This window comes from Oncorhynchus clarkii, chromosome 10 (genome assembly GCF_045791955.1).
Source record: "Oncorhynchus clarkii lewisi isolate Uvic-CL-2024 chromosome 10, UVic_Ocla_1.0, whole genome shotgun sequence".
Taxonomy (NCBI): Eukaryota; Metazoa; Chordata; class Actinopteri; order Salmoniformes; family Salmonidae; genus Oncorhynchus; species Oncorhynchus clarkii.
This window is the reverse complement of record NC_092156.1, coordinates 70,599,457-70,624,358: the sequence shown is the minus strand read 5'-3', so window position 1 is coordinate 70,624,358 and position 24,902 is coordinate 70,599,457. Positions and strand designations below refer to the sequence as shown.

Here is a 24,902-nt window from a genome sequence, read left to right as displayed (position 1 = left end):
CAGATGAGTATACACACTTTAAAACCCTGCTCACCGTGCACTTTGACCTGGTGCTCTGTGCTCTCGTTTTAATCCCCTATTTACTTTGCTGTCGTTCTGAAGAGATTTGACCTACAAAGGTAAGCAAGTAACTTTTTCCAACCACCTTTTCATCATTGTTAATATATAGTATGATTAGGACCAGGGTTATTTTCCCTGACCAAGTGACCTAACCAGGAAAACTCTGGGCCCTAGTTATAGCTTGTAGCCCTCCTGGACCCAGATAAGCGTTATCGTCAACATTTCTCTATTATGAAGAATATGCTGTATGTTTGTGAACATGTGGATTCCGTGCATTCTGTTTTTATCCTTCAATATTAATCTGCCTAAAGTGCAGCATCTGCTGCAATGAATCACTAAATTGACATTTGAACAGACTTTTTTCCCACAGCGACCCACTTGTTGAATTCATGCATCTCATTTTACAGTTGGTGGGAAATAATGATCTCATGAACATGGATGTGGGATTCCTTGAGCTCTCAGAAATAAAGGTTATCTATTGGTTATATATTTGATGTATTTTTGTTGTGTGTATTCTGAATAGTAAACACCTTTAGATATAGACCTCCAGGTTCTTCAAATGGGAAAAAACAATAACCATCATTTACATTACAAATAAAATGTAGAAATGCTGGCTAGTTGTCTTGACGCATACTGTAACCAATGTAAAACCTAGAGTTTTCCATGCTTTGTTTTGCTTTGCATGTTGTCCCTTGAGACCCTTCTCTTTAGTAAAACCAAAATAGTACATTTGTTAGTGCAGTGGTCATAGTCCCTCTCTCCTCCACTGCTCCCTTCTTATCCCTCTATGTCTCTCTAGAGATGCAGGTGTTCCCAGGGACGTTGCATTGCACAGCAGTGGAGGGTGCAGGGCCATGAAGTACAGCAGTGGAGGGGGCATGACCACAGAGCTCTCCTGTGACAGGTATGTCAGGCAGGAGCCTGGGGGGGAGGGGCCACAGAGCTCTCCTATGACAGGTATGGCAGGCAGGAGCCTGGGAGGGGGAGGGGCCATAGAGCTCTCCTGTGACAGGTATGGCAGGCAGGAGCCTGGGAGGGGGAGGGGCCGCAGAGCACTCCTGTGACAGGTACGGCAAGGCAGGTGCCTGGGAGAGGGAGGGGCCACAGAGCTCTCCTGTGACAGGTATGGCAGGGCAGGTGCCTGGGAGAGGGAGGGGCCACAGTACCTGTGTGGCGTTGGCAGTAGTGCACTACAGTACACCAGTTGCACTTCTCAGGCTCTCTCTTCCTCCGTCCCTCTCTCCCTCTCTCTTTCTCCCTGGCTGGACAGAGAGCACGGGGGGAGAAGAAGAGGGCTTCTTGGTCAAAATGGATCCCAACAAGGAGGCCAACAACTGCAGTGAGAAAGAGAAGGAAAAAGAGAAAGTGGTCAAGAGGAGAACCAGGCCTAACTTCCTGCGCTACATGCACTTGGAGAGGAGGAAGACGGACACCATCGTGGTGGCCAACGATGACACCGCCGCCGACATTAAAGGTGACATCAACCTTGGGACCCTGGTGCGGAGGAGTCAGTCGGACAAAACGGAGTACAGTGCCAAACTTAAAGGTAATTGGATCCCCTGAGGTCATAACTATGGAAACTAGGTTAGCTATAGCTCAGGTTTTAACATCTCATAGCTTCCTGTTGACTTGGACGATAGAAAGTTCTCCTCCTAAGTGCTTTGTAAAAGAAAAGGTGACACTTGGATATTCCATCTGTAGATGGATACTCAACAAACTACCAATAGACTATCAGTAAGACGTCAACAGCATGTCTGTTGACTTTCAACAGGGAAGCATTTATAGGCGTTCAGCAAATCAACCGTAGCGCCATAGATTCCAGAGGAACACGTGTGACTCGAGGGTGAAAGCCAGATAGACGAAGGGCACTGTAGCTATGGATGCTTCTGCCGAGCATCTGTTGTGTTGTTATGTGACTGAGGGAGCACCAAGCTATTCCCGCAGGGATGAGGTCACATATGCAAACCGTGCTCCAACCGAGCCACAGTAGCCTTACAGCATGGAGGAGTGGCTATGCTGTAGCTACAGGCCCAGTATTAAACCAGATAAGTAAACCTAGTATGAGTGAACGACAACAGGGCTTCTATCACTGACTGAAGCATTTAATTATTAAACCAGTGTGTTGTCTCTAGGACTTTAAAGGGGAAGTGTGAACATCCAGATATATAGACACGTGTCAACACCAGTGTTACTACTGTGCTACTACAGCCTGAACAATGTCAAGGTGGCTGTCACGACATGGTCAGACTTGACGTTCTCTAAAGTCAAATTCTTACACATTTATCATAAGATTGTTTTTATTTTAACACAATCTGGGCTCAAAATTGAACTAAAGTATCGTTACTGGTCGTCATAATGGCTGACATAGCTAGATACACTCCTGACCTGCAAACCAATATTTCATTTCAGAATTGGTTCAAATTAGGTTAAGGTCAGGGTTAAGGTCAGGGTTAAGGTCAGGGTTAAGGTCATGGTTCTTTTTTCGTTTGTCATTTTGTCATTTTGCAGGTAAGCAGTGTCCTTTTAGCCTCTCTCACTTTTCCCAGACAGTCAGTGTGTCTCATCAGCAAAAACTCACCTCACCTGTCCTTCCTCTACTACATTACATCAGGTGTTGTCACGCACTTGGAATGTAGACCTTCAGGCGCAGGTTGACGTTTATTGGGATGAATCTTGTCCTGGAGGCAGGGCTGCAAAATTGACTATATATTGTAAAAATTCTTGACATTTAAAAAAAAATATTATAAGGTTAGGGTTAATCTAAACGTTAGCAATGTGGTTAGGGGTAGGTTTAAAATACGATTTTACAACTTTGTGGCTGTGCCAGCTAATGATTACCCTGCAGAGCTGCCTCCAGTACATGAGTCATCCTAATAAATGCCAACCAGCCAAGTAGTCACTGGCTTCCTTACAGAAAATAAGAGGTTAACTATGTAGAGATTCTTGTGCCACTAGTTCTGTAGGTTTCCTCAACAAGGGAACAATGGTCACCCACATTCCTGCTAATGTCAATTAGGGGCATTAGTTTACTCAATTAAACAATACAGTCAATTTCCCATCTAACCATCTAAAGAGCCATTGAAACTCTTTTGAATTATAATGACGTGCTGAATAGGACACACTTAACCTCTCAGCTTCTCAACCTCTCACCTGAAACACCGACACATCCTATTCACTCTATAGTGGACTACTGTTGACCTGAAACACTGACACATCCTATGGGATCCAGCGCCCGTAGGGATCTGGTCAAAAGTAGTGAACAGAGTGGGATGTAGGACACTCCTTGTCCTGTCAGCACATCCACTGTTTACCTGAAACACAGGCACTCGTTGCCTATCACCCCTTTCTGTTTTCTTGACTTGTGCCCAAGGACAAGCGTCACAACTCAGTTCTCAAACAGCTGATTGTTTTCAGTAAACTGATCGTCACCGCCACCGCCCACTTTAAAGGGTTTCTCCATCACGCTAAACAAGCTGCCTTGAGTATAAGTGTACAGGTACATTGCAAATATTGACATAATGGTGGCGTCACATGGGGAAGTGTGCGAGTTGTTCCTGAACACTGAGTTCTCCTCTATCATTCTGTCTGCTGTGAAACAGGTTGATCAAGCCTGGCCTCAAGGTCCATAGCAACCAGAAGTTATGGTCAGTCACAAAGCGTTACCACCCTGATATGATATTGCTCACTGGCTGGTGTCATACAGTAATTCACCTCCTCAGTTTATAGTGAGTTATTGAAAGCTGTGAACAGTCATCCACTACTAAGTATCTAAATATTCATAAGACAAACTGGTCAATTGGTATGCATGACACGTGTGTGTGTGTCTTTGTGTGTGTGTGTTGTGTGTGTGTGTGTGTGCGTACGTGCATGTGTGTGTGTGTGTGTGAATTGGCCTCAACAAGGGCCTTTTGTGTCTTGTTATTGCATCAGATAGTGTGTCTGTACTACGGGGTACAAAGACCCCCTATCAACCTAGCTACTGTCCTCAGGCCCAGCTCTCACCTGTGGGCCATTAGGAGAGATGACTGGAGCCAAGCACAACTCAGTGAGGTATCCTATACAAACCGCAGCTAAACCCAAAGCCAGTGGTTTAATAACTGCTTCAGCCGTTAGCATTGGCCCTTTTGCCCTTCCTATGAGGCTCTACCTCTATTCCCCTAATGGACTTGAACTCAGTCCTTTCTTCAATGACATTCTCAATCCCATTGTATTCTGCAGGGGGGTGACCGGGGGCATCTAACGTGTCATTTTTCCTCGTGGCGATACGTGATCCGTCAGGGTCCCTGTGTTCCAAAGCCTTCCGTACGTTAGATCCTTTTCAATAGCCAAGCCTGGTGAAAAGGCTGGCGTGTCCTCTTTCATGGGAACTGCTGCGCCTGCAACCACACCAGCATAATACAGTAGCATAATGGTGGCTAATGGGACGACATAGACTATTACATTATGGCTCTATTAAACACTGATCCATGATATGACTATATTGTGATAGAAGTGCTGAATTTAACAACATGCTGGTCCTCTTTTGTGGACCTGTTTTATTTCAATAACTCAGGTCTTACCCAGGCAGGGAGCTAGGCTAGAAGGTCTCAGGTCTTACCCAGGCAGGGAGCTAGGCTAGAAGGTCTCTGGTCTTACCCAGGCAGGGAGCTAGGCTAGAAGGTCTCAGGTCTTACCCAGGCAGGAAGCTAGGCTAGAAGGTCTCAGGTCTTACCCAGGCAGGGAGCTAGGCTAGAAGGTCTCAGGTCTTACCCAGGCAGGGAGCTAGGCTAGAAGGTCTCAGGTCTTACCCAGGCAGGGCGCTAGGCTAGAAGGTCTCAGGTCTTACCCAGGCAGGGAGCTAGGCTAGAAGGTCTCAGGTCTTACCCAGGCAGGGAGCTAGGCTAGAAGGTCTCAGGTCTTACCCAGGCAGGGAGCTAGGCTAGAAGGTCCCAGGTCTTACCCAGGCAGGGAGCTAGGCTAGAAGGTCTCAGGTCTTACCCAGGCAGGGAGCTAGGCTAAAAGGTCTCAGGTCTTATCCAGGCAGGGAGCTAGGCTAGAAGGTCTCAGGTCTTACCCAGGCAGGGAGCTAGGCTAGAAGGTCTCAGGTCTTACCCAGGCAGGGAGCTAGGCTAGAAGGTCTCAGGTCTTACCCAGGCAGGGAGCTAGGCTAGAAGGTCCCAGGTCTTACCCAGGCAGGGAGCTAGGCTAGAAGGTCTCAGGTCTTACCCAGGCAGGGAGCTAGGCTAAAAGGTCTCAGGTCTTATCCAGGCAGGGAGCTAGGCTAGAAGGTCTCAGGTCTTACCCAGGCAGGGAGCTAGGCTAGAAGGTCTCAGGTCTTACCCAGGCAGGGAGCTAGGCTAGAAGGTCCCAGGTCTTACCCAGGCAGGGAGCTAGGCTAGAAGGTCTCAGGTCTTACCCAGGCAGGGAGCTAGGCTAGAAGGTCTCAGGTCTTACCCAGGCAGGGAGCTAGGCTAGAAGGTCTCAGGTCTTACCCAGGCAGGGCGCTAGGCTAGAAGGTCTCAGGTCTTACCCAGGCAGGGAGCTAGGCTAGAAGGTCTCAGGTCTTACCCAGGCAGGGAGCTATGCTAGAATGTCTCAGGTCTTACCCAGGCAGGGAGCTAGGCTAGAAGGTCTCAGGTCTTACCCAGGCAGGGAGCTAGGCTAGAAGGTCCCAGGTCTTACCCAGGCAGGGAGCTAGGCTAGAAGGTCTCAGGTCTTACCCAGGCAGGGAGCTAGGCTAGAAGGTCTCAGGTCTTACCCAGGCAGGGAGCTAGGCTAGAAGGTCCCAGGTCTTACCCAGGCAGGGAGCTAGGCTAGAAGGTCTCAGGTCTTACCCAGGCAGGGAGCTAGGCTAGAAGGTCTCAGGTCTTACCCAGGCAGGGAGCTAGGCTAAAAGGTCTCAGGTCTTACCCAGGCAGGGAGCTAGGCTAGAAGGTACTCAGCCCTGCCACTAAATCTGCACTTTCTTTTCACTTGCAGCAGAGTCTCTTGAATAGCCATTATACTGTATTTCATGTCATGTTGTAATGTGACATATGTCTTATTCACATTTATTTAAATTTTAACACTTTATTTTAATTCATTAACATGCTTCTCTTTTACGTGATGTCAAATCATTTTAATTGCAACAACAATTTTAATTTTACATTATTGAACCTTTATTTAATTAGGCAAGTCATTTAAGAACAAATTCTTATTTACAATGACAGCCTATGAACAGTGGGTTAACTGCCTTATTCAGTGGCAGAAAAACATATTTTTACCCTGTCAGCTCGGGGATTCGATCTAGCAGCCTTTCGGTTACTGGCCCAACACTCTAACCACTAGGCTACCTGCCTCCCCAAAATATAGTAATTGACCACCATTCTTTTAGGGAGAATTATAAAGTATTATATTTTTTAGGAGGGGCCATTGAAACCTGATAGCCAGGAGGGGTGAAGGTATCGATTTAGCTTTTTGCAGCTTTAGAGGGCTTGACATGGCATTTGTCTTTTCTCCTGCCCTTCCAAGGACATGACACCATCATATCCTCATTCCACCTCTCTGTGAAAAATGGTCAAATAGCTCTCCAATGTCAAAGCTTTTGAATGTTCCGTTTTAGTACTGCATGTATACAAGTTAATGCCAGGGTTGTGTTGACATGAATGCACTGGTAGGAGTGTGAGACTGAGAAGTGGGGAAGAGGTGGGAGGGGTGTGTTGTGAGGGTGCTGGGTGTGTAATGTGTGCGCATATGCATGTATGAGTGTGGTGTGGTGTGTGGGTGTTTGTGCGTCAGATTTTTGTTGACTGTCTTGATGTGTGCTGGGGGTGGAGTTGGTTTGTGTAGCGGGATGGAGTGTGTGTGTGTGCGCGTGTGTGTGTGTCAGGTGCATCCCCCCCAGCTGGAGCAGATGGAATGCCTGCACACGCCGTGGCATTACATCAGCGAGGCAATTAGTTCAGTAACCTGACACAGCTCTCTCTTCTTCCTTCCACTCTGTCTCTTTCTCTGTCGCTCTCTCTCTGTCGCTCTCTCTCTGTCACTCTCTCTCTCTCTCTATCTCTCCATCTCTCTTCTCTCTCTCTCTTTCCACACACTCTCTCTTTTCCTCTCTCTCTCCCCTCTTTTTCTCTTCCTCTCTCTCCCTCCCTCCCTCCCTCTCAATCTCCCTCCCTCCCTCCCTCCCTCCCTCCCTCCCTCCCTCCCTCTCAATCTCTCGCCCTCCCTCTCTATCTCTCTTAATCTCCCTCTCAATCTCTCTCCCTCCCTCTCTCTCTCTCCCGGAGAGGGGGAAGTGGTGTGTTGAGGTCGATTAGGCAGCAGACCCGGAAAGGAAACATCTCCCTTCCCTGAACACACGCTTCACTCCTCTTCACACACACACACACACACACACACACACACACACACACACACACACACACACACACACACACACACACAAACACACTCTCTCTCTCTCTCTCTCTCTCTCTCTCTCTCTCTCTCTCTCTCTCTCTCTCTCTCTCTCTCTCTCTCTCTCTCTCTCTCTCTCTCTCTCTCTCTCTCTCCTCACCCGCCATGCAAAGCACTGCCAGCTAGGGACTGATTAGGGGGAGCAGGGCGATAAAAAAAGAGAGAAAAGAGAAGGAATGAAAAAAGAGGAGAGGAACCTGACAGGCATGCTAATGGGGGCTGGTCGGTGTTCAGTCAAAACAATTAGATCAGCGTGAAACACTGGCAGAGGGTTGGGAGGGTTGAAGTCAGGCGACGGTGTTGGGAGAGATGGATGTTTTCTCATGCATTGCATACCATGCCCATGTATGTAAATACAACTTCATGCAGAGGGCTCTTGTACATGTGTGCTCTCTCTTTACTGTAGATCTTTTGATACGGCCCCTTTTTAAACAGATCTCACATTTTAATTGATGTGTAGATATATGATGTGTAGTTAACGCGTTTATTGTGTCAATGATCATGTCATATCTCAACATGTTATTGTGTTATGTCATATTTTGTACAATATCTGCTCAGACAGAGACTATCCAATTTGCACACATTGGTTGAATCAACGTTGTTTCCACGTCATTTCATTGAAACTACATTGAAGCAACATAGACTAGACATTCAATTGACTTCTGTGCCCAGTGGGTATATTCTGCATAGAAGAAAACCTTGCCATCCAACACACATCCTAAACTTATCCCTGTGCCTGTCTTAAGAGAAAATGGCGCCCCTGTCCCCATTGTCGTCGATCCTGGCCTCCCCGGCCCTCGACCCCGCGGAGGTCCGCCTGAGGAAGATGAGCCGCAGGTCAAAGGTCATCCAGGAGCTGGTGCAGACGGAGAGGGACTTCCTCACCGACCTGGAGCTCTGCATCAGAGAGGTGGTCAAGCCCCTCAGAGACAGACAGGTAACGAGGAAGCAGACAGAGTACTCAGTGGGTGATATCATCTGCTTACAGAGATACAGAGGGGTGGTTACCTTGTGTTACCTTGCTTGGTAGTGAATGTTGTATTGTTCGTTATTCAGGCAGAGTTGGTTTATGGAGTGATTTTCAAAAGACGATGCATGGTGTTTGAACTGCACACAGCCCACTTCTGACACCAGTGTAGCGAATATCAGGCGTGTGCTCTACCCAAGATAGCCACTGCCCTAATAGGGATATCTACACTTGGGGGAGATCTTGCCAGGCTAACATAGGCTATAGGGTTGTTCCAGAACGTTGAAGTATATTGATGTCTGGCTATGTGTCTTAAAGGTCTCTCTCTGTGTGTGTCTCCAGGTGGTGGACGTGGATCGTCTGTTTACTAACATGGAGACAGTGTGTGAGGTGTCGGCCGCGCTGCTCCACCGGCTGCAGGAGGCCACAGCTGAGCCAGACCCTGAGGCACTAGTCATAGGTAGGTGACCTCTGACCTCTGTTTAACCTCAGTCACCTTAGTCGTGTGTTCATCAGGGAAACTTAGTGAATTAAATGGATTGAAACAGGGAGGGGACTACCTGGACTTACCTGGTCCAGTAAGAAAGGCAAATTCTCGTTTTCAAAACTTAAAAAAAACTTTTTCCATTGAGTGACCTAATGAACCTGACCCTTGTTTTGACCTCAGGTTGACTGATTTAATACTGGTTAATTCAAATGTATCACGTTTTGTTTTCCCACCGTAGGGGAAGTGTTCATTCAGGCCAAAGCAGCACTGGAGGACGTCTATAAAATCTACTGCTATCACCACGACGATGCCAACTCTTTACTCAAGTCCTATGAGAAAGAGGAAGGAATCAAGCAACATTTCATCACCTGTGTGTTATCACTGAAGTGAGTCGCTGCTTGATACTTCCCCCTCATTCATCAACTAAGCATTTCCTCCCAAAGAGGCATTTATACTGTTGGCCATAACTACTTTTATTAAACCAATGACTTTGTGTCTCGTTGCAGGCGGATATACGACCAAGAGTAAGTACACCAGATTTTTATCATCTTTCCTGTAAGAATATTTTTGAATAATTGACACTATAATATGAAAATGTACCTCCTACCCATATTGATTTTCAGTGGTTTAAATGAGTATTAAGTATAACAATGTTATTACATGTATAATGTAATTGACAGACTAATTATGTGTAACTAACTGTATCATCCTGTGTTATTGTCAGTGTAATGTTATTACATGTATAATGTAATTGACAGACTAATTATGTGTAACTAACTGTATCATGCTGTGTTATTGTCAGTGTAATGTTATTACATGTATAATGTAATTGACAGACTAATTATGTGTAACTAACTGTATCATCCTGTGTTATTGTCAGTGTAATGTTATTACATGTATAATGTAATTGACAGACTAATTATGTGTAACTAACTGTATCATCCTGTGTTATTGTCAGTGTAATGTTATTACATGTATAATGTAATTGACAGACTAATTATGTGTAACTAACTGTATCATGCTGTGTTATTGTCAGTGTAATGTTATTACATGTATAATGTAATTGACAGACTAATTATGTGTAACTAACTGTATCATCCTGTGTTATTGTCAGTGTAATCGTAATAATAATATATGCCATTTAGTAGACGCTTTTATCCAAAGTCACTTAGTCATTGGATGCATACATTTAATGCCTGGGTGGCCCCGAGAATCGAACTCACAATCCTGACGTTACAAGTGCCATGCTCTAACATGTTAACTGTTCTAGCATGTGTTATTAACTGTGTAATAATGTGTAACCCAAACAAATCTGCTGGGATTTTTTTCCATTTTCCGCTGCAATTTCTGTTGAAAATCGAAAGATTTTGCCTCTAGTGTCGTCACATTATTATTAACATCAAGCTGTGTGGTTGTCTTCAGGGGGAAACCCAACCTGCTGGACATGGGTTCTCTGCTCATCAAGCCGGTCCAGCGGGTCATGAAGTACCCTCTGCTGCTCGGGGAGCTGTGGCAGGCCACGCCCAGCGACCACCCTGACAACAGGCCCCTCCAGGAGGCTCTGACCGCCGCCAAGATCATCAACGTCAACATCAACGAGTTCAAGAGGAGAAAGGACATCGGTACAGCTCTAAATATGCGATAGTCTGAGATGGAGAAATGTGTGATGAAATGTGTGGTGAAACTGAGATAAATCCTTGTTACATTGAACATTTTATAGAACACAGAACATTGTAGTTAAGATTGGAAGCAGTTAAAGTATTATACTGCATGGCAGTTATTACCATGCTATGCATCCCATTACTAAATGTCAGGACCCCTACAGTGCTTCAACTATAGAGATCCAATTAAGTTATTTTTAACGTTAGTATTCTAATTCCTAATTGTACAGTGTGTCTCCCCGAACTTGGTCTTGTCCTTTACATATGATTCTCTGTCATACTGTAGTGATGAAGTACAAGAGGACAGAGGAGGATGGGGGGACACTCATGGGTAAACTGAACAAGTTCAGCATCCACTCTATCAGGAAGAAGTCTGACAGGCTCACAGGATACCTCAAGATCCTCACAGGTGTGGAGCCACAGGTAAATAACTAGCTGCTACACCTCTCCCACTCTACACTAACTTCTACAATATGAATGTGAGTAAATACACTTAATGTGTTAATGACATAACCACAATTTGGGGACATTTGTGTAAAACCTATTTTTGTCTTGAGGTTATCAATAAAACAAGCTGCCTTCGTTAAAAAGTAAATACTAGTCTAAGGAGCTGGAAAGGTCAATATTATCTGAACCACTGAGTAACCTCCTTCCCTCTCTCTCTCTCTCTGTCTCTCTCTCTCTCTCTCTCTCCCTCCCTCTTCTCTAGGTGAGAGATGAGGTGTTCGACAAGGAGGAGAAGCTGTTCAGGAGTCTGGAGAAAGCAGTGAGACAACTAGTCAAGAACGTCCATTGTTACCTGATACAAATACAGGTAATCATGTACCAGCCATTGATGGATGTATGGCTTGATGGATGGATGAATGGCTTGATGGATGGATGGATGGATGGATGGATGGATGGATGGATGGATGGATTGATGGATGGATGGATGGATTGATTGATTGATGGATTGATGGATTGATAAATTGATGGATGGATAGATGGAAAGATGGATTGATTGATGGATTGATGGATTGATGGATTGATGGATTGATAAATTGATGAATGGATAGATGGAAAGATGGATTGATGGATTGATGGATTGATAAATTGATAGATGGATAGATGGATTGATGGATTGATTGATGGATGGATGGATGGATTGAAAATGTCCTAATATTTAGAACAAATAAGGTGGTGTAGACAATCTCAATGTTCCAGTGAATAATATTGACATACCGGAGTAATACCCATGGAAAGCAATATTGACTGTGTCTTTTACATGTTGTGTAGGAGATGGTAGGTGTCGCGGTCCAGAATGCTGCAGACCTGGAGGACATCATGAAGGATCCAGACAAAATAGACACAAACAGTACTCAGCACCTGAAGAATGGCAACAACCCATACAAGCACTTTGTAAGTTTGACTCTACATTTGGATACCCTATTCTCACAGTAAATACAAACTATTTCCTGTCGAGGAGCTGTGTGTTCTTTTTTGACAACTTAACTATTTGTTCCTTTCTTCCGTCTTCCATCTCTCTCAGGCTCTTCTCCTCTCTTCTCTCTCCTGCTTGTCAACCTGTCTATCCTTTCTTCCATGGACGCTGTTCACTTGTGGGGCCTGCTTGCCCTAGCTGTGCCCTCCTGCGCTTACACGGCTCCCTCTCTCTCTCTCCACTCCTCCGTCAGAGTGAGTGAGTGATCTGTCAGTCAACCTTTCGGCTTCCACTCCCGCCTGGTGAAACATTTAATCTCTCCCTCTACCCCTCTAAAACTGCACTATCCTCACACTCCTCTGTCTCTCTCTCCCGCTTAATGTCTCCCCCCCATCTCTCTCTTCTGCCGCCTGCCCTCCTTTCTGTGGGGATAGCTCTGTTGCTCATTCCGAGATAACGAGCCTTTTGAATAGAGTTCTTTGTGTTACTTGGTGCTCTCAGTGAAGGATGAGGAGCCACTCGAGGGCCCACAGAGACTTTAATGAGCGCTAATAGCTAACAGCGCTAATAGCTCAGTACAGCTCATACAGCAACTAGCCTCTGAAACTGCAACGCACCTGCCCTCTGGGTGGAGAATAAGGGTGCTCTTTTGTATCAACGAGTTTCATTAAGATGCCTTTTGTTACTATTCGAAATAGGCACATCATTATTCGAATTGTGCAAGGCAAGATGTTTTCAGAGGAGATTATACAAACTAAAGTGCAGATGGCAGAACTGTTTGCGACAGACCAATTTGTAGGCCATTTCGGTCCTCATTTGATTGATTCCCACAGCCACAATCATATATAATGAGACAAGGGCCTCTATTTTGTAATCTATGCTAAATAAATGCCCTACAGTATTTCAATTCCCTGTATGTTTGTGTGATCTCACACCAAAAACGCAGGTTGATGTTTATTGTCATGAATCTTGCCCTGGAGGCAGACCTGAACGATGTCCGCTAGGTTGGTCGGCTGCAAAGTCAAAATTGGCTATAATGTAAAAATGTATGAAAAAAATAAATAGCTTTTTGGTCTTCAAGGTTAGGGTTAGGCATTAGGGTTTGCAGTGTAGTTAAGGTTAGGTTTCAAATCAGATTTTATGACTTTGTGGCTGTGTCAGCTAGTGACCCCTCTGCAGAGCTGTCTCCAGGGCAAGATTCATGTAATGTATTGAAAAACACTCATTATCCATCATTGCTTCCCTATATGATCCCTTCAGAAAGAGAGGATGGCACATCTGGTCCTGGCACCCCTCTCCTCTCTCCAAGGCATGTTCGCTGCCCCGCAGAAACTCATCCAGAAACGCTACGACAAACTATTGGACTACTGCAGCCGCCTGGAGCGCTCTCCCTCCTCCTCCACGTCTTCTGCCTCTTCTTCTTCCTCCTCTCCATCACCTGTATCCGAGGACCAGGTGAGTTCAACAAGGATTCCGTTTGCAGCAATCATGTTACCTAGCAACAATTTCCGTTAACCTCTTAGTATGAACATACCTAAATGTTATATTGAAGCTCATTTTGTAAGGATTATGGCATTTGTAGGGATTATAGGGATTATATAATTTTAGCGACAATATTAGTAATTTTGCTATTGAAAGTTTAGTGTATTGGTCTTTCAGCATTATAACAGTTCTCATTAAAAACGGAATTATTTTATCTGTTAACATAAATACAATCATAAATGTTAAATAAATATGCCAATTTCAGAATGCTATAAAGGTCTTTGCTAAAATGTTTAAATCTGTTTGTTTCTACAGGGCCAGGTTGCTGCGCGGCGGGACTACGCAGCCCTCAATGCTCAGCTGGTGGAGGAGCTGCAGAGATTCAACATGGCCGCCCATACTATTTTGTCCAACTGTGTCCTCTGCCTGGTGACCCTGCTGAAAGGCCTGATGGACACGGCCTGCCACCACGCACCCTCCATACAGCAACTACCGGTGAGGACGGGAAGGGGGAGTAAGGGAGATTGAGGGATGGAGTGGGGTTTTGTGTGGTGAAATAGAGGGGCGACTTTTATTGAACAGCAATATATTTTGCAGTATGAAAGGGAAAGGATTTGTGGTGTGTTGTGAGTTGATGCAAAATACCACACATTGAAGTATGATAAAGTATGATTAAATGTTTGATTTGTCCAGGCTCCTTTGTCCAACATCAGTGAAGTCCAAAGCAGCATCATGGAAGAGCTCAACAACCTGACTGTCGTCAAGGACAACGCACAGACTCTAATAGAACGCAAAGTCAGCTTCGAGAAAACAAAGAAAATTTTAGCTGTAAGTTTGGGAAGAAAACATGGTTGAAAGCTGGAAGGACTTGCCTCAATGTATCCCCCATTATTACTACAGTATGTGATAAGCTAAGGTAATTAAAGGCTAGCCTGGTCCCAGATGTGTTTGTGCTGTATAGCTGTTTTCATGCCAATGACATTAGGAGTTGGTAAGACAGCACAAACACATCTTGGAGCATCCTCACTGAGCCAGCTATCTGCGGTAATGCCAGAAGGCTCTAGGTAAAAGCAGCATTACCCCACAGCCTCACCACCTATTCCAGGATTGGCTCCCTTATTTGTTTAATTGAACCAATTAAAAGTAAATTAAAGAACAATGTTGGAGAAGTTATCGGAGCCACCAGACTCTGCCGAGCTCTCTGGGTTGGGATTAAATAGAGCGCTTGGCAACCCCAGCGCTACTCCAGTTATTACTCCCCCAAGACAAACTGTGTGTTTGTGTGTACGTGTGTGCGTACGCTTACATGTGCTTGTATCTGAACAGCGCAAGACTCCTTTGGATCGGTTTCGAACCACCTTCCCCTCCTGAGACCCATCACCACCCACCCCCAACAACCCAAGGGGGCTCGTTAGCGATCATTCCCCCACTCCCCCATTGGGACACTGATGACTCGGCTCATATCACCCTAACTCCTTTCTCCCCCTCCACAGGTCCCAGAGATCCAGCGTCAGACAGAGGGCAACAGGGCCAGGCTGCTGGACGAGTATCCAGCTGACAGGCTGTTCCAGCTGAAGAGGAACTGTAACGGGTGTCAGGAGCAGGATGTCAGCCTGCTGGAGGGGGAGCTGGTGGGCCTGCTGGAGGACACAGATCCCCTGGGGAGCCGGGGCCGCTGGCTGGTTGACACGGGCAGTAAGTTCATTATTATAGGTTGGATTATGTGATGTGACGCTGGTGGATCATCCTGTCTCATGTTGCTACAGTGGCTTAGTTATTGGATGTGTGCCATTCTTGTTAGGGCCGGACGATACCAGTGTGGTGATACTCGTTACTATTGTGGCAAGGAAACAAAACAGAAAGCGGATGGAACTTCTTTAGAAATCAGCTCTAATGTTGGAAACAAACATTATGTTGTCATCCAGTCACATTTATTTATTTGACATACAGCGGGTTTTTAAAAGGACCAAATAGTTTGATGCACAAAGTGTTTTCATTTACGCCATGGAGCAAATATATTACAGATATTGTCGCAGCCCTAATGTTTGTTCTGTATGAGAAAATTGTAATTGCACTTTTATCTAAACTAGCAGTGATAGACCGCCCAAATAGAGGATGTTTCATTCACTACTACAACCGTTAAGGTCGATGTAATGTAGACATAATGCTCTCAGTTTATGTCCGTTGTACAGGTGTCTTTTGCATTATGGGTACTGTAGTACATCATCCTACAGGTCTACATGACCTAACTCTAGACAAACATCCCCCCTCACTACTGTGGAACTAAACTCCTAGCTCTTCTGTCCTGTGGCGTGTTTTGTAGATAGATACACATCTCACTTCCTGATTACTAACCTACCACAGCTGACAAGTCAGCCAGCCTGCTGGGGAAATTCCCAGAGGCCTCTGACTGTGATGTCACGGTGATACTTGGAACAAACTAACCTCACCGACTCTCTCTGTCTCTCTCACTCTCTAGAGAGTTGCTGCCTCACAACAAGGCCAACTCAAAGAGTTTGTTACCATGTATTTTCCGCACCGCGCGTCATCTAGCACTGAGTGCCTGCCAGTTGTTTGCGGCGAGCCGCCTTTCGCTGTAAGCAGAGTTACTTAGAGTACAAAGCCTCTCCCTGGGGGCATTGAGAAACACAGGCTGAGGAGGAGAAAGGAGCAGCCTGCCGCGCTTCTCTGTACTCCAGAATAACAAGGCTCAAATCAGCCAAGTTTTTGCAAGGAGTTGTAGAAAGGTTTGTGTGTGTGTGTGTGTGTGTGTGTGTGTGTGTGTGTGTGTGTGTGTGTGTGTGTGTGTGTGTGTGTGTGTGTGTGTGTGTGTGTTTCTCGGTACCGACTGCATTCTGAAACTACTTCACAGATTTGTTTCATCCACTGGGACTACTAGTGTCTTCATAAGAAGCTGTTTATTATATGGTCGATATTAATGCTACCAATGCAGTAAACAAAACTACTATTTCCCATTGCAACAATACGCCCGGTTTAAGGAAACCTTCGTATTATAGGCAGTTTATAGACCGCGCAATCACACAATTCTTTCTTTCATCCTTCATTCGTTAACAGTGACACCGATCTCCCTGTGACTTACCCACAGTACACCCAGTCTCACAAAGAACCCTATTCACATGCAACCCAACCACCAGTGCATCTGTTGAGCCTCCCTGCACCTAGCTCTCTCACAGACTTATTTTTCCCCTTATCTTTAACTCTGCATTGTTGACCCGCAAGTAAGCATTTCACTGTTGGTCTACACCTGTTGTCTACGAAGCATGTGACAAATAACATTTGATTTGAATAGCAGCCTATAGTATTTTCTTTCAAATACTTTATGTGAATCAATGGAATAGTTCCTAAAGTGAAAAACCTGCCCATCTGGCACTCCAGGCAGGCTCAAGCCCAGATTCATCATGGCACCTGGAAGATTTCAAGTACTACTTGGACCCAGATATGTCTGACAGACACAAACATCCCTCTGTTCTCCTTCTCTCCCAGGTACCCAGGGTTACGTGTACTCATCCTTCCTGAAGCAGTACAACCCCAACAGGGATCAGGGTCGACCAGGTCAGGGTACGGGTACGGGGATCACAGAGCCCCAGCAGCCCATCGTGGTGCTGGACGAGGACTTTGACAACCTCAGCCTGTTTGTGTCGGGCAGCGGGAGGAACAACAGCATACGGAGCCGGAGCAGCATACCTAACTTCAGCCTCTACAACACCTCCAGTACCTCGCTTGACAGATGCTCCACCCCGTCCAGCCTACAGGGCGACACAGAGCCAGACATCCACCAGGATGTGGACACAGAGCCAGACAACCAGCAGGTGGGGTAACACTAGGTTAAAGAAGGGTCGTTCTGAACCCTTATGGACCCTACTCTTTATACAGCCTCTGGTCAAAAGTGGTGCACTATGTAGCATTATATATCTTTATAAAACGGGTGGTTCTAATGCTGATTGGTTAAATCCGCATTCCAGCCAGTGTCTAATTCACAAGTTACCACAGGCTAAATCTATGATGTTAAAATACCTATTTACTCTGTTCCATCTGACTGCGCAATCCACTGTGTCATCAGCCCAGCCAGGCAATTTATAAACGTCTATAATATGTGTTCAGTTGTCAGGGCTCAGGGTAAACAGAGGGCTTAGGTGTGCCTTTCAGTAGGCTTTACATAGTTGACATAACAATCTCAATAGAAAGAATAGAATGAACTCCATTCGCTGAACAACACCTCAAAATTGTTTATTTGATATACAGGCCACATTGTAATTGACAAACAATAAAGATTACATTGAAAGCAAAGCACAGGAAATACATAGATCACAAGCTAATATAACAATCTACAAAAAGGAATTAACCAAGCAAGCAATGTATCTAGCTTATAGAGATGCCTGTAAAGGCCTCGTCAGAGCCGTGGTATGACAGCCGTGGTATGACAGAGTCGTGGTATGAAATATGAGGGTGGTTATTGCACGGAGCAGTAAAAAAGTTAAGTGTGCTGGTTTATAGTGCAGATGATTTGAAAACCCACTCTGTTAGGCCTGTTGGAAGCCTTGGGGCGGTGTGTGTTTGTGCCTGTTAGGTCTGGCTCTGATAGGTTTAGGGTCACACTTCCATCTCGCATAGAGATTATATGGAGTGAATAACATTTATACGACACCAGCGCAGTCACTCAACATTAGTCCCTTTAGCAGCCGCTGGGCAGGCTCTGTTCTTAATATGTCTTGGTTTGCTGCGACCTGGGAGGACGCTTTTGACCTCCATCAGAATATGAGGCGGTTAATATAGATTGTAAATGGATATTGGTGATGGTGGGTTTGGGTTGGGGACGACAGTGGTGATGGGGCTCTGTATCTTCTTTTGATGGACTAACAGTGACACCGACTGATGAATTAAGGAAATACCACACTGAATACAGTAGAGACTGTACAGCAAATTTTGCCAATGGAATATGCTGTGCTGTCGCAATTAACTAATACCTTGACACTTTTTGGATTTAAAAGTTTCATCAGATTGAATTGTAAATTAATTTAGTAAATAACTGTATGTTGGGGCACTTGACCAATTCGTTTGGGGTCAGATTCTGAGGAACATGAACCAAACATTTTCTCCACAACACCACACAGGCTGGTGGCACCTTAATTGGGGAGGACCGGCTCATTCTAATGACTGGAGCGGAATTAGTGGAATGGTATCAAATACATCAAACACATGGTTTCCATGGTTTCCAGGCGTTTGATTCCATTCCATTTGCTCTGTTCCAGACGTTATGAGCCGTCCTACCCTCATCAGCATCCCGTGTACTGTATGCATGGTACAATAACTGCTCTATGGTGAATGTTCTGTCTGTTTCTCCAGTTTTATGCGGTGTACGGGTTCCAGGCACGCTGCGACCAGGAGCTGACCATGCAGGAGAACCAGCATGTGAGGATCCTCAAGTTCAGCGACCTGGGAGGCAACAAGGACTGGTGGTTGGCCGAGGCCAACGGACAGAAGGGCTACGTCCCAGCCAACTACCTCGGCAAAATGTCATACGCATAAAGGAATAGATTGGGATTAAGAAGGCCCAGTCCCAAATGGACTCCTAGCCTCTACAGGCAGGTTTCCCAGACACAGATTAAGCCTAACTTGGACTAAAATGCAATTTTAATAGAGACTCCCAAGGACTAGGCCAAATCTCTGTTCAGGAAACTGGTCCTATGGCCTTGTGGAGATTTGAGAGCATTTGATAGTTGTACCGTAGCAACATGGTGGAAATGCCGGCTAGCATATCAGGTTTATTACCATATCCTCTCAAATTTCCACAGGCATAGGGTCGATTTGGGATAGGATTTTACTGTAATCTGTCTGTCTATAAAAAAATAAAAAAATGTATTGACCAGACAATGTAATTATCAAAAGATCATGACTGTTAAGATAATTGCATATATGCGTTTTGCACGAAGAATGGAGCTATCATTGTGCTGAGCACTTAGTATTGCCACCTGCAGTGTTGATGAATTTATATTGTGAATGTGTGTCGTCCCAATGAAAATAATGATTTATTCTAATATCTAATATATGTCAAGCAAATGTATTTTGAAAGAGATCATGCATTTTAGAGTTATACAATTCCTCCATGTAATGTGTATATTTTAGATCACTCATCAGTGATGAATAAAGAGTCTTTATCAGTGGTGCCTGATCCTGTTCAATTAACGGCTTGTTCATTTGATGATCAGCAAGCGCTGATGATCTCATGTCCTTTTCAGACTTCAGATTTATCCTCACAAAAAAAAGACAATTCTACTATGTCATAAAAAATAATACATTTTATTACATTTTCTGTGATGTGGCTGAGTTTGGACAGAACGAAGAGGCACATTATAGCCACTAACAGTCTCTCCAGCAGCATTTCATACATCAATGAAATTCAAGTATTCAATTGGACACGGTTACATCCACGTTACAGTTAATTCAATGCTCTGGCACTCACTCCCATTCATAACTTCCACCTCGAACATCTTACTTACACACTTCTCGTTCTCTTCCTTCCCTCACTACTCCTCTCATTCCATTCATTTCTTCAGCTTCTTCTGAGCCGCTTTCTTCTTCACCATCTGCAGGCGTTTCATGGCGTTGAGCTGAGACTCCTGGGACGTGGGCGCCTTGCCACCCCCTGGCGCTTCAGCCGCAGCCTTCGACCCGTTACCGTTCCCATTCCCTGCTCCATTGCCCCCAGACCCTCCGCTGTTCCCTCCCAGGCTGGGCTGAGGCCCACTGGGGGAGGACCCAGGACTTGTCCCCTTCCCCTGGTTCTCCCCACTGGAGGACCGGTTTAGGGTCTGCTTCCCCAGGGTCAGAGGTGGAGGAGGCTTCAGAGGCACAGAGCTGGAGCCGTTTCCACCATCACCATTATTTCCATTTCCTCCTCCGATCGCCATCTTGGAGCCACTGCCACCCAGTCCTCCGCCCGTCTTAGAGCTGGCCAGCCCGGATAGTCCGGCAGGTTTTTGGCCAGGGGGGGTAGAGGTGGAGGAGGTCTTGCTACTTCCACTTGGCCCTGAGGAGCCAGGTTTGGTGCTGGCGCCAGGGCCAGCGGAGGTCTTGGCCCCGAAGGCGGCCCACCCTGTGAGGCCGCTTCCCGACTGCAAGGAGCCGCTGCTACTGGAGGGGTTGGCAGATACTGCTGCAGACGCCTAGGAGGGAAAGAAACAAGCGTTATAGAGATGCAATACTCCTAAGCATATCAAAATGACTCTGATCCTTTCCCCCTAGTATAATGTCCAGGTATTACACACATGGTCAGTTTGCATGACAACATATAAACATTTAGTCTTTACATTCAACCTAAATGTCCGCCATCTTCGAAAAGGCTATTGCACTGTATGCCATGTAAAGTCGTATAATGTCTGGGTATTACATGATCAGGTTGCATTAGACAAGGTATATCTCATTGAAAAATGTCTAAATTGACTTGTAGTTCAAATATGCAGCTCTGGTGTTGTAATGCTTACCTTCACCTCAGTTCGTTTGAAGGCCTGAAAGGTGCTGGATGTGTCGGGTTTGACCTTGAGTTCCGGTTTCTTCACCAGAGGGTCCTTCACCACGGGGGCTGCTGACACAACGGCTGGTGTCGGCTTCTGTGAAGGCTTCTGGGTCTTCTGGGCCTGGCAGGAAAAACAACAACAGCATAAGAACCCATTCAACTGGAGTCTTTTTGGGAGTGTACAACATTACAGAACGTTCAGATAGAAATGTATTGTGTAGAAAATAGATGATTGTCTGTCAGTTAGAGTAAGGAATCGTTTCAGCTCTGTTAATTTCTATCTACAACGTTCAGAAGGTCTCAACTCACTGAATTACACCCCTTGTTATAAGTATTGCTCACATGGTTTGCGTCCAAAAAGCACTCTATTCCCTATATAGTGCACTACTTCTGACAAGCGCACATAGGGATTTGGTTAAAAGTAGTGCACTATGTAAGAAACAGGGTGCCATTTCAGACTCAGCCAGGATGACTTTGTCGTCTATCCATCTCTTACCATGCGTTTCATCTGCCGGGTGCAGCGGGCGCAGTACCACACCAGGCGCGGGTCGTTGACGTCCTTGTCCGTCACCTGGGGCTTGTGGCAGTCCTGGTGGTAGAGGTTGTGGCACTCCTGGCACTCCACTAGCTGGTTGCCCGACGTCACCGTCATCTGCCTGAGGTCATCAACATGAAACTAATTGATTGATTTTATTTCCCAATGAAAACACATTACACACAGTACATACAGTCATTCATCACTGAGAGTTAGACGTAGTGTTCACAGGCACCAAACGGGAAAACAGGACAAACAGGAAAAGACTACATGGACCCAGGTGGCATTCAAAAACATCCAGGTACCTACCTGCAAACCACACAGGCCAGCCCCATCTCCATGGCGAAGTCGTCAGCGTTGGTCTCCGCGTCGAAGTTGGAGAAGTCAGGCAGAGGTATGTCTTTGAAGGGCTGGACTGTGACGGGGGACGAGCGGTTCTCCTGCTGCTTGGGCTCCAGGCGAGGCTTCTTAGACAGCTCAGGTCCTTCACCTGGCTCTACCCTCACCTGGAAGACAAAGGGAAAGTGCAATAAAGGTGTTAGGAAGGTTATATAACAGTGTTATGAAGGTTTATAAAGTTGATATGTAGGTGGTATGTTCTATTTCAACCTCAACAAATACGGATTTCATACTAAAATGTTGACGTATGACCTTTACGTGACGGTTTACGTTCTGTGTCATCTCAACAAACTGAAGATATGTCACACCAATGTATAACATTATGTATGTACAGTGGATAGTTGTGCATGCATGTTTGGTTCTAGATTGTCTCAACAAAAGGAATGGAATTACTGGAATATGGATGAATGTCTTAAAATTCAATGTAATAACATTATGTATGACGACACGTGGTTTTTGTGGTTTCCATGATTTGCAGTACTGGTTTGGTTCTGGAACGAACTAGCCTAGATCATAAATAAATCCCTATCCCCTACTCAGGCACAGCATCCATTCCATTTCGTACCTTGTCTGAAGGCCTCTTCTCCACCTCCTTTTTGCTCTTCTCTGAGCTGCTGGACTTGCTGCTGCTGCTGCTAGATGAAGAGGAGGAGCTACAGGAGGACTTAGAGTCCTGTTTATTTATGCTCATCTTGGACACGGACACCTTCGTCACCTCCACCTCCTGTTGATAGATACAAGGTCTACACTTGTTGTATTCGGCGCATGTGACAAATAAAGTTTGTTTTTTAAACACGAGGCTTCAGAGCTACTACTCCAGGATACAAATGCTGGGAGTGACTGAAAGAACTAGAGACAAGCGGCAGCGAAGGGACATCTGAAATGATAACGATTGACACAGGCAAAGCAAGACACAGGGGCCTAGGCAAGGTTTCATATTTTACACCTCGATCATGCATGTCTATGGATTCCCTTTGGACTACTGTCAAAACCCCATATGATGACATCATAAGAATATAATCGCGCCAGCCTGTAAAATTATGACAACATCATGTTCTGAAGAGAGGTGAATGAATGCCATATAGTATAATAATAATATATGCCATTTAGCAGACCCTTTTATCCTAAGCCACATAGTCACGTGTGCATACATTTTTGTACGTATGGGTGGTCCTGGGAATCGATCATACAATCCTGTCTTTGCAAGCACCATGCTCTACCAACTAAGCTACAATAGTCCATACCTTCAGTGATGAGCGGTAAGAGGAATCACTGCCTCTGCCTGATAGAGACTCATCCAGAAGAGCTCGGAGTTTATCCACAGAGTCTTTGTTCTTTGAGTGCAAGTATCCCAGTCCCTTTAGGAAGACAGGGTCCAACTCCAGACTCACTGATGCAGCCATGATCACACTGAACTGTAGATAGAAAGGATATGTAGAATATGAAATATGCTTTGACTATAGGCCCTACCTGTTTTTGGCCTCATCCAGTTGATAAATATAGTACTGGCTAATTGGTGATCTCACAGCTAGTGAGTAACTTTAGTGATATTGTTGGACGGCAAAGCTAGACAGAAAACATAACCAACTAGTTACTATTGACACAAAGGTCAACTGCTTCTACACTAACTTGCATGTACATAATGCTAGGTAAGAAATTCTGACTTGTACGTGACTGTCAGCTTCTGAAGCTGTCTAGCAAGGTGTCCAGTTTGCTACCTAGCTATACCAATTAGCTAAGTTAACGTTAGCCTTGGTTGGGAAACCTGCTAGCTAGCTCAGCTTGCTAGCTAGCTACTAGCTAGCTAGTAAGCTAGCAAAGGTTAGTTGAGATTCGTCATGTTTGATTACCTTACCTTACTCTCAAATATCTTTAACGTGTTCTCACACCAATGTGGTTATTATGCCACGTAAGTATTCACAGTAACTTAACAAGTCGCATTTGAGCTACTGTAGCTGAAACGCCTTTATTTCCTAGCGGCATTCTTGTCCATCCACTAAATACATCCGAAGAAACAAGCAAGCTAATTTGTTGCACGGACCTCGACATTACCCGTAGCATATTTTGATTATCTAGACTGTATTCAAAATACGTCACTATAACTATATAGTGTATACATAATTTTGTAATACAATGTTTACATTTAATTTCAGTATGTATGTATCATTGATCAGGTCGGTCTGTATTGACTGTTACACGTGGAACTGACTTGAGGAAGTGACGTGCTTACTATAACAACGTGCACAGTGAGCTTCACATGAACTGTAAGTAGCTAATTTCAATGTATCATAGTTTGCTTGATTGTCAGAACCTAAGCAGAAACGAGGCGTGGGCTAACTATGCAGAGCACTAGCTAAATGTATACCTAGCTAGACAGCTACTACCTAGCTAACAGTAGGTAAGTTAACGTTGGATATGCAAGCATATGCTAGTCTTAGCTAGCAACTTTAGTCTAGCAGACTAAACTCTACTTCACGATATAGACATACATCTTGAGATGTATGGAGTTAACTTTAGTCAGCTAACTTTGGTCAGTTTGTTGCCACAATACCATTTGTCGTGTTTACAGGTTTGATTGACACCAATATTCAACCTATTCAGTACCTCCTGTCACAATGACGCAGACAGACCCACATCAGGAGCAGCCAGAGTGTCTCTACCTGGAATTATCCTCCCAAAACGAGCAGCCCTCTGTTCCCCTACACACCTCCATCTCACTCTTCCTCCTGTCTTACTGCGAGTGCACATCATTCAAAGTCTTCCTCGTCTCTGCCAAGCCTGACACACAAAGCTCACAATCCTGGAAGTCACAGGTTTGTCATTGTCGATTTGCTTTGTGTTGTAGACAGTAATGACAGGCAAAGAAGTTGGGAAAACTTTACCGAGCAGGTTTCAGTCAACTATTTAACACAATATAGTGAAGGTGAATGAATACATGTCA

At 45.1% G+C, this 24,902-nt stretch overlaps 3 protein-coding genes across 10 annotated transcripts in view; 2 read left to right on the top strand and 1 right to left on the bottom strand.

Moving 5' to 3' along the window:
• On the top strand, positions 1 to 19,693 carry LOC139419118 (Rho guanine nucleotide exchange factor (GEF) 38). Of its 5 annotated transcripts, none has more exons than XM_071169055.1 (18): positions 1 to 119; positions 468 to 530; positions 860 to 964; positions 1,331 to 1,606; positions 8,223 to 8,413; positions 8,786 to 8,903; positions 9,169 to 9,316; positions 9,437 to 9,454; positions 10,353 to 10,552; positions 10,878 to 11,014; positions 11,301 to 11,405; positions 11,867 to 11,989; positions 13,272 to 13,466; positions 13,809 to 13,988; positions 14,187 to 14,321; positions 14,987 to 15,188; positions 16,998 to 17,323; positions 18,858 to 19,693. In XM_071169055.1, exons 4-18 carry the CDS (start codon positions 1,369 to 1,371, stop codon positions 19,038 to 19,040), a joined length of 2,499 nt encoding a protein of 832 aa, XP_071025156.1. In that variant the 5' UTR covers positions 1 to 119; positions 468 to 530; positions 860 to 964; positions 1,331 to 1,368; the 3' UTR covers positions 19,041 to 19,693. The 5 variants fall into 5 exon arrangements, with proteins under 5 accessions (XP_071025156.1, XP_071025159.1, XP_071025157.1 ...); XM_071169058.1 differs by having other exon boundaries at positions 16 to 119; positions 860 to 1,072; positions 1,184 to 1,606; positions 18,858 to 19,674; XM_071169056.1 differs by lacking the exon at positions 468 to 530 and having other exon boundaries at positions 99 to 119.
• Positions 19,694 to 19,795: 102 nt separating this feature from the next.
• Positions 19,796 to 23,963, bottom strand: LOC139419116 (integrator complex subunit 12). 2 transcript variants are annotated; one of them, XM_071169052.1, is made up of 7 exons: positions 23,817 to 23,963; positions 23,206 to 23,376; positions 22,527 to 22,685; positions 21,872 to 22,068; positions 21,524 to 21,683; positions 20,996 to 21,148; positions 19,796 to 20,677 (listed from the first exon to the last, which is right to left on the bottom strand). In XM_071169052.1, the coding sequence occupies exons 2-7, from the start codon at positions 23,362 to 23,364 to the stop codon at positions 20,057 to 20,059; spliced, it is 1,449 nt and encodes a 482-aa protein (XP_071025153.1). In that variant the 5' UTR covers positions 23,365 to 23,376; positions 23,817 to 23,963; the 3' UTR covers positions 19,796 to 20,056. The 2 variants fall into 2 exon arrangements, with proteins under 2 accessions (XP_071025153.1, XP_071025154.1); XM_071169053.1 differs by having other exon boundaries at positions 21,002 to 21,148; positions 23,817 to 23,957.
• Positions 23,964 to 24,168: 205 nt separating this feature from the next.
• LOC139419115 (glutathione S-transferase, C-terminal domain containing) overlaps positions 24,169 to 24,902 on the top strand; it is a 62,038-nt gene continuing 61,304 nt past the window's right edge. The window contains exons 1-2 of one of the 3 annotated variants that reach the window (XM_071169049.1): positions 24,169 to 24,225; positions 24,563 to 24,774. In XM_071169049.1, coding sequence (XP_071025150.1) covers positions 24,219 to 24,225; positions 24,563 to 24,774 — 219 coding nt within the window. In that variant the 5' untranslated portion in view covers positions 24,169 to 24,218. Of the gene's footprint in view, positions 24,226 to 24,530; positions 24,775 to 24,902 lie in introns of all 3 variants that reach the window. The other 2 variants (XM_071169050.1, XM_071169051.1) reach the window with 2 other exon arrangements.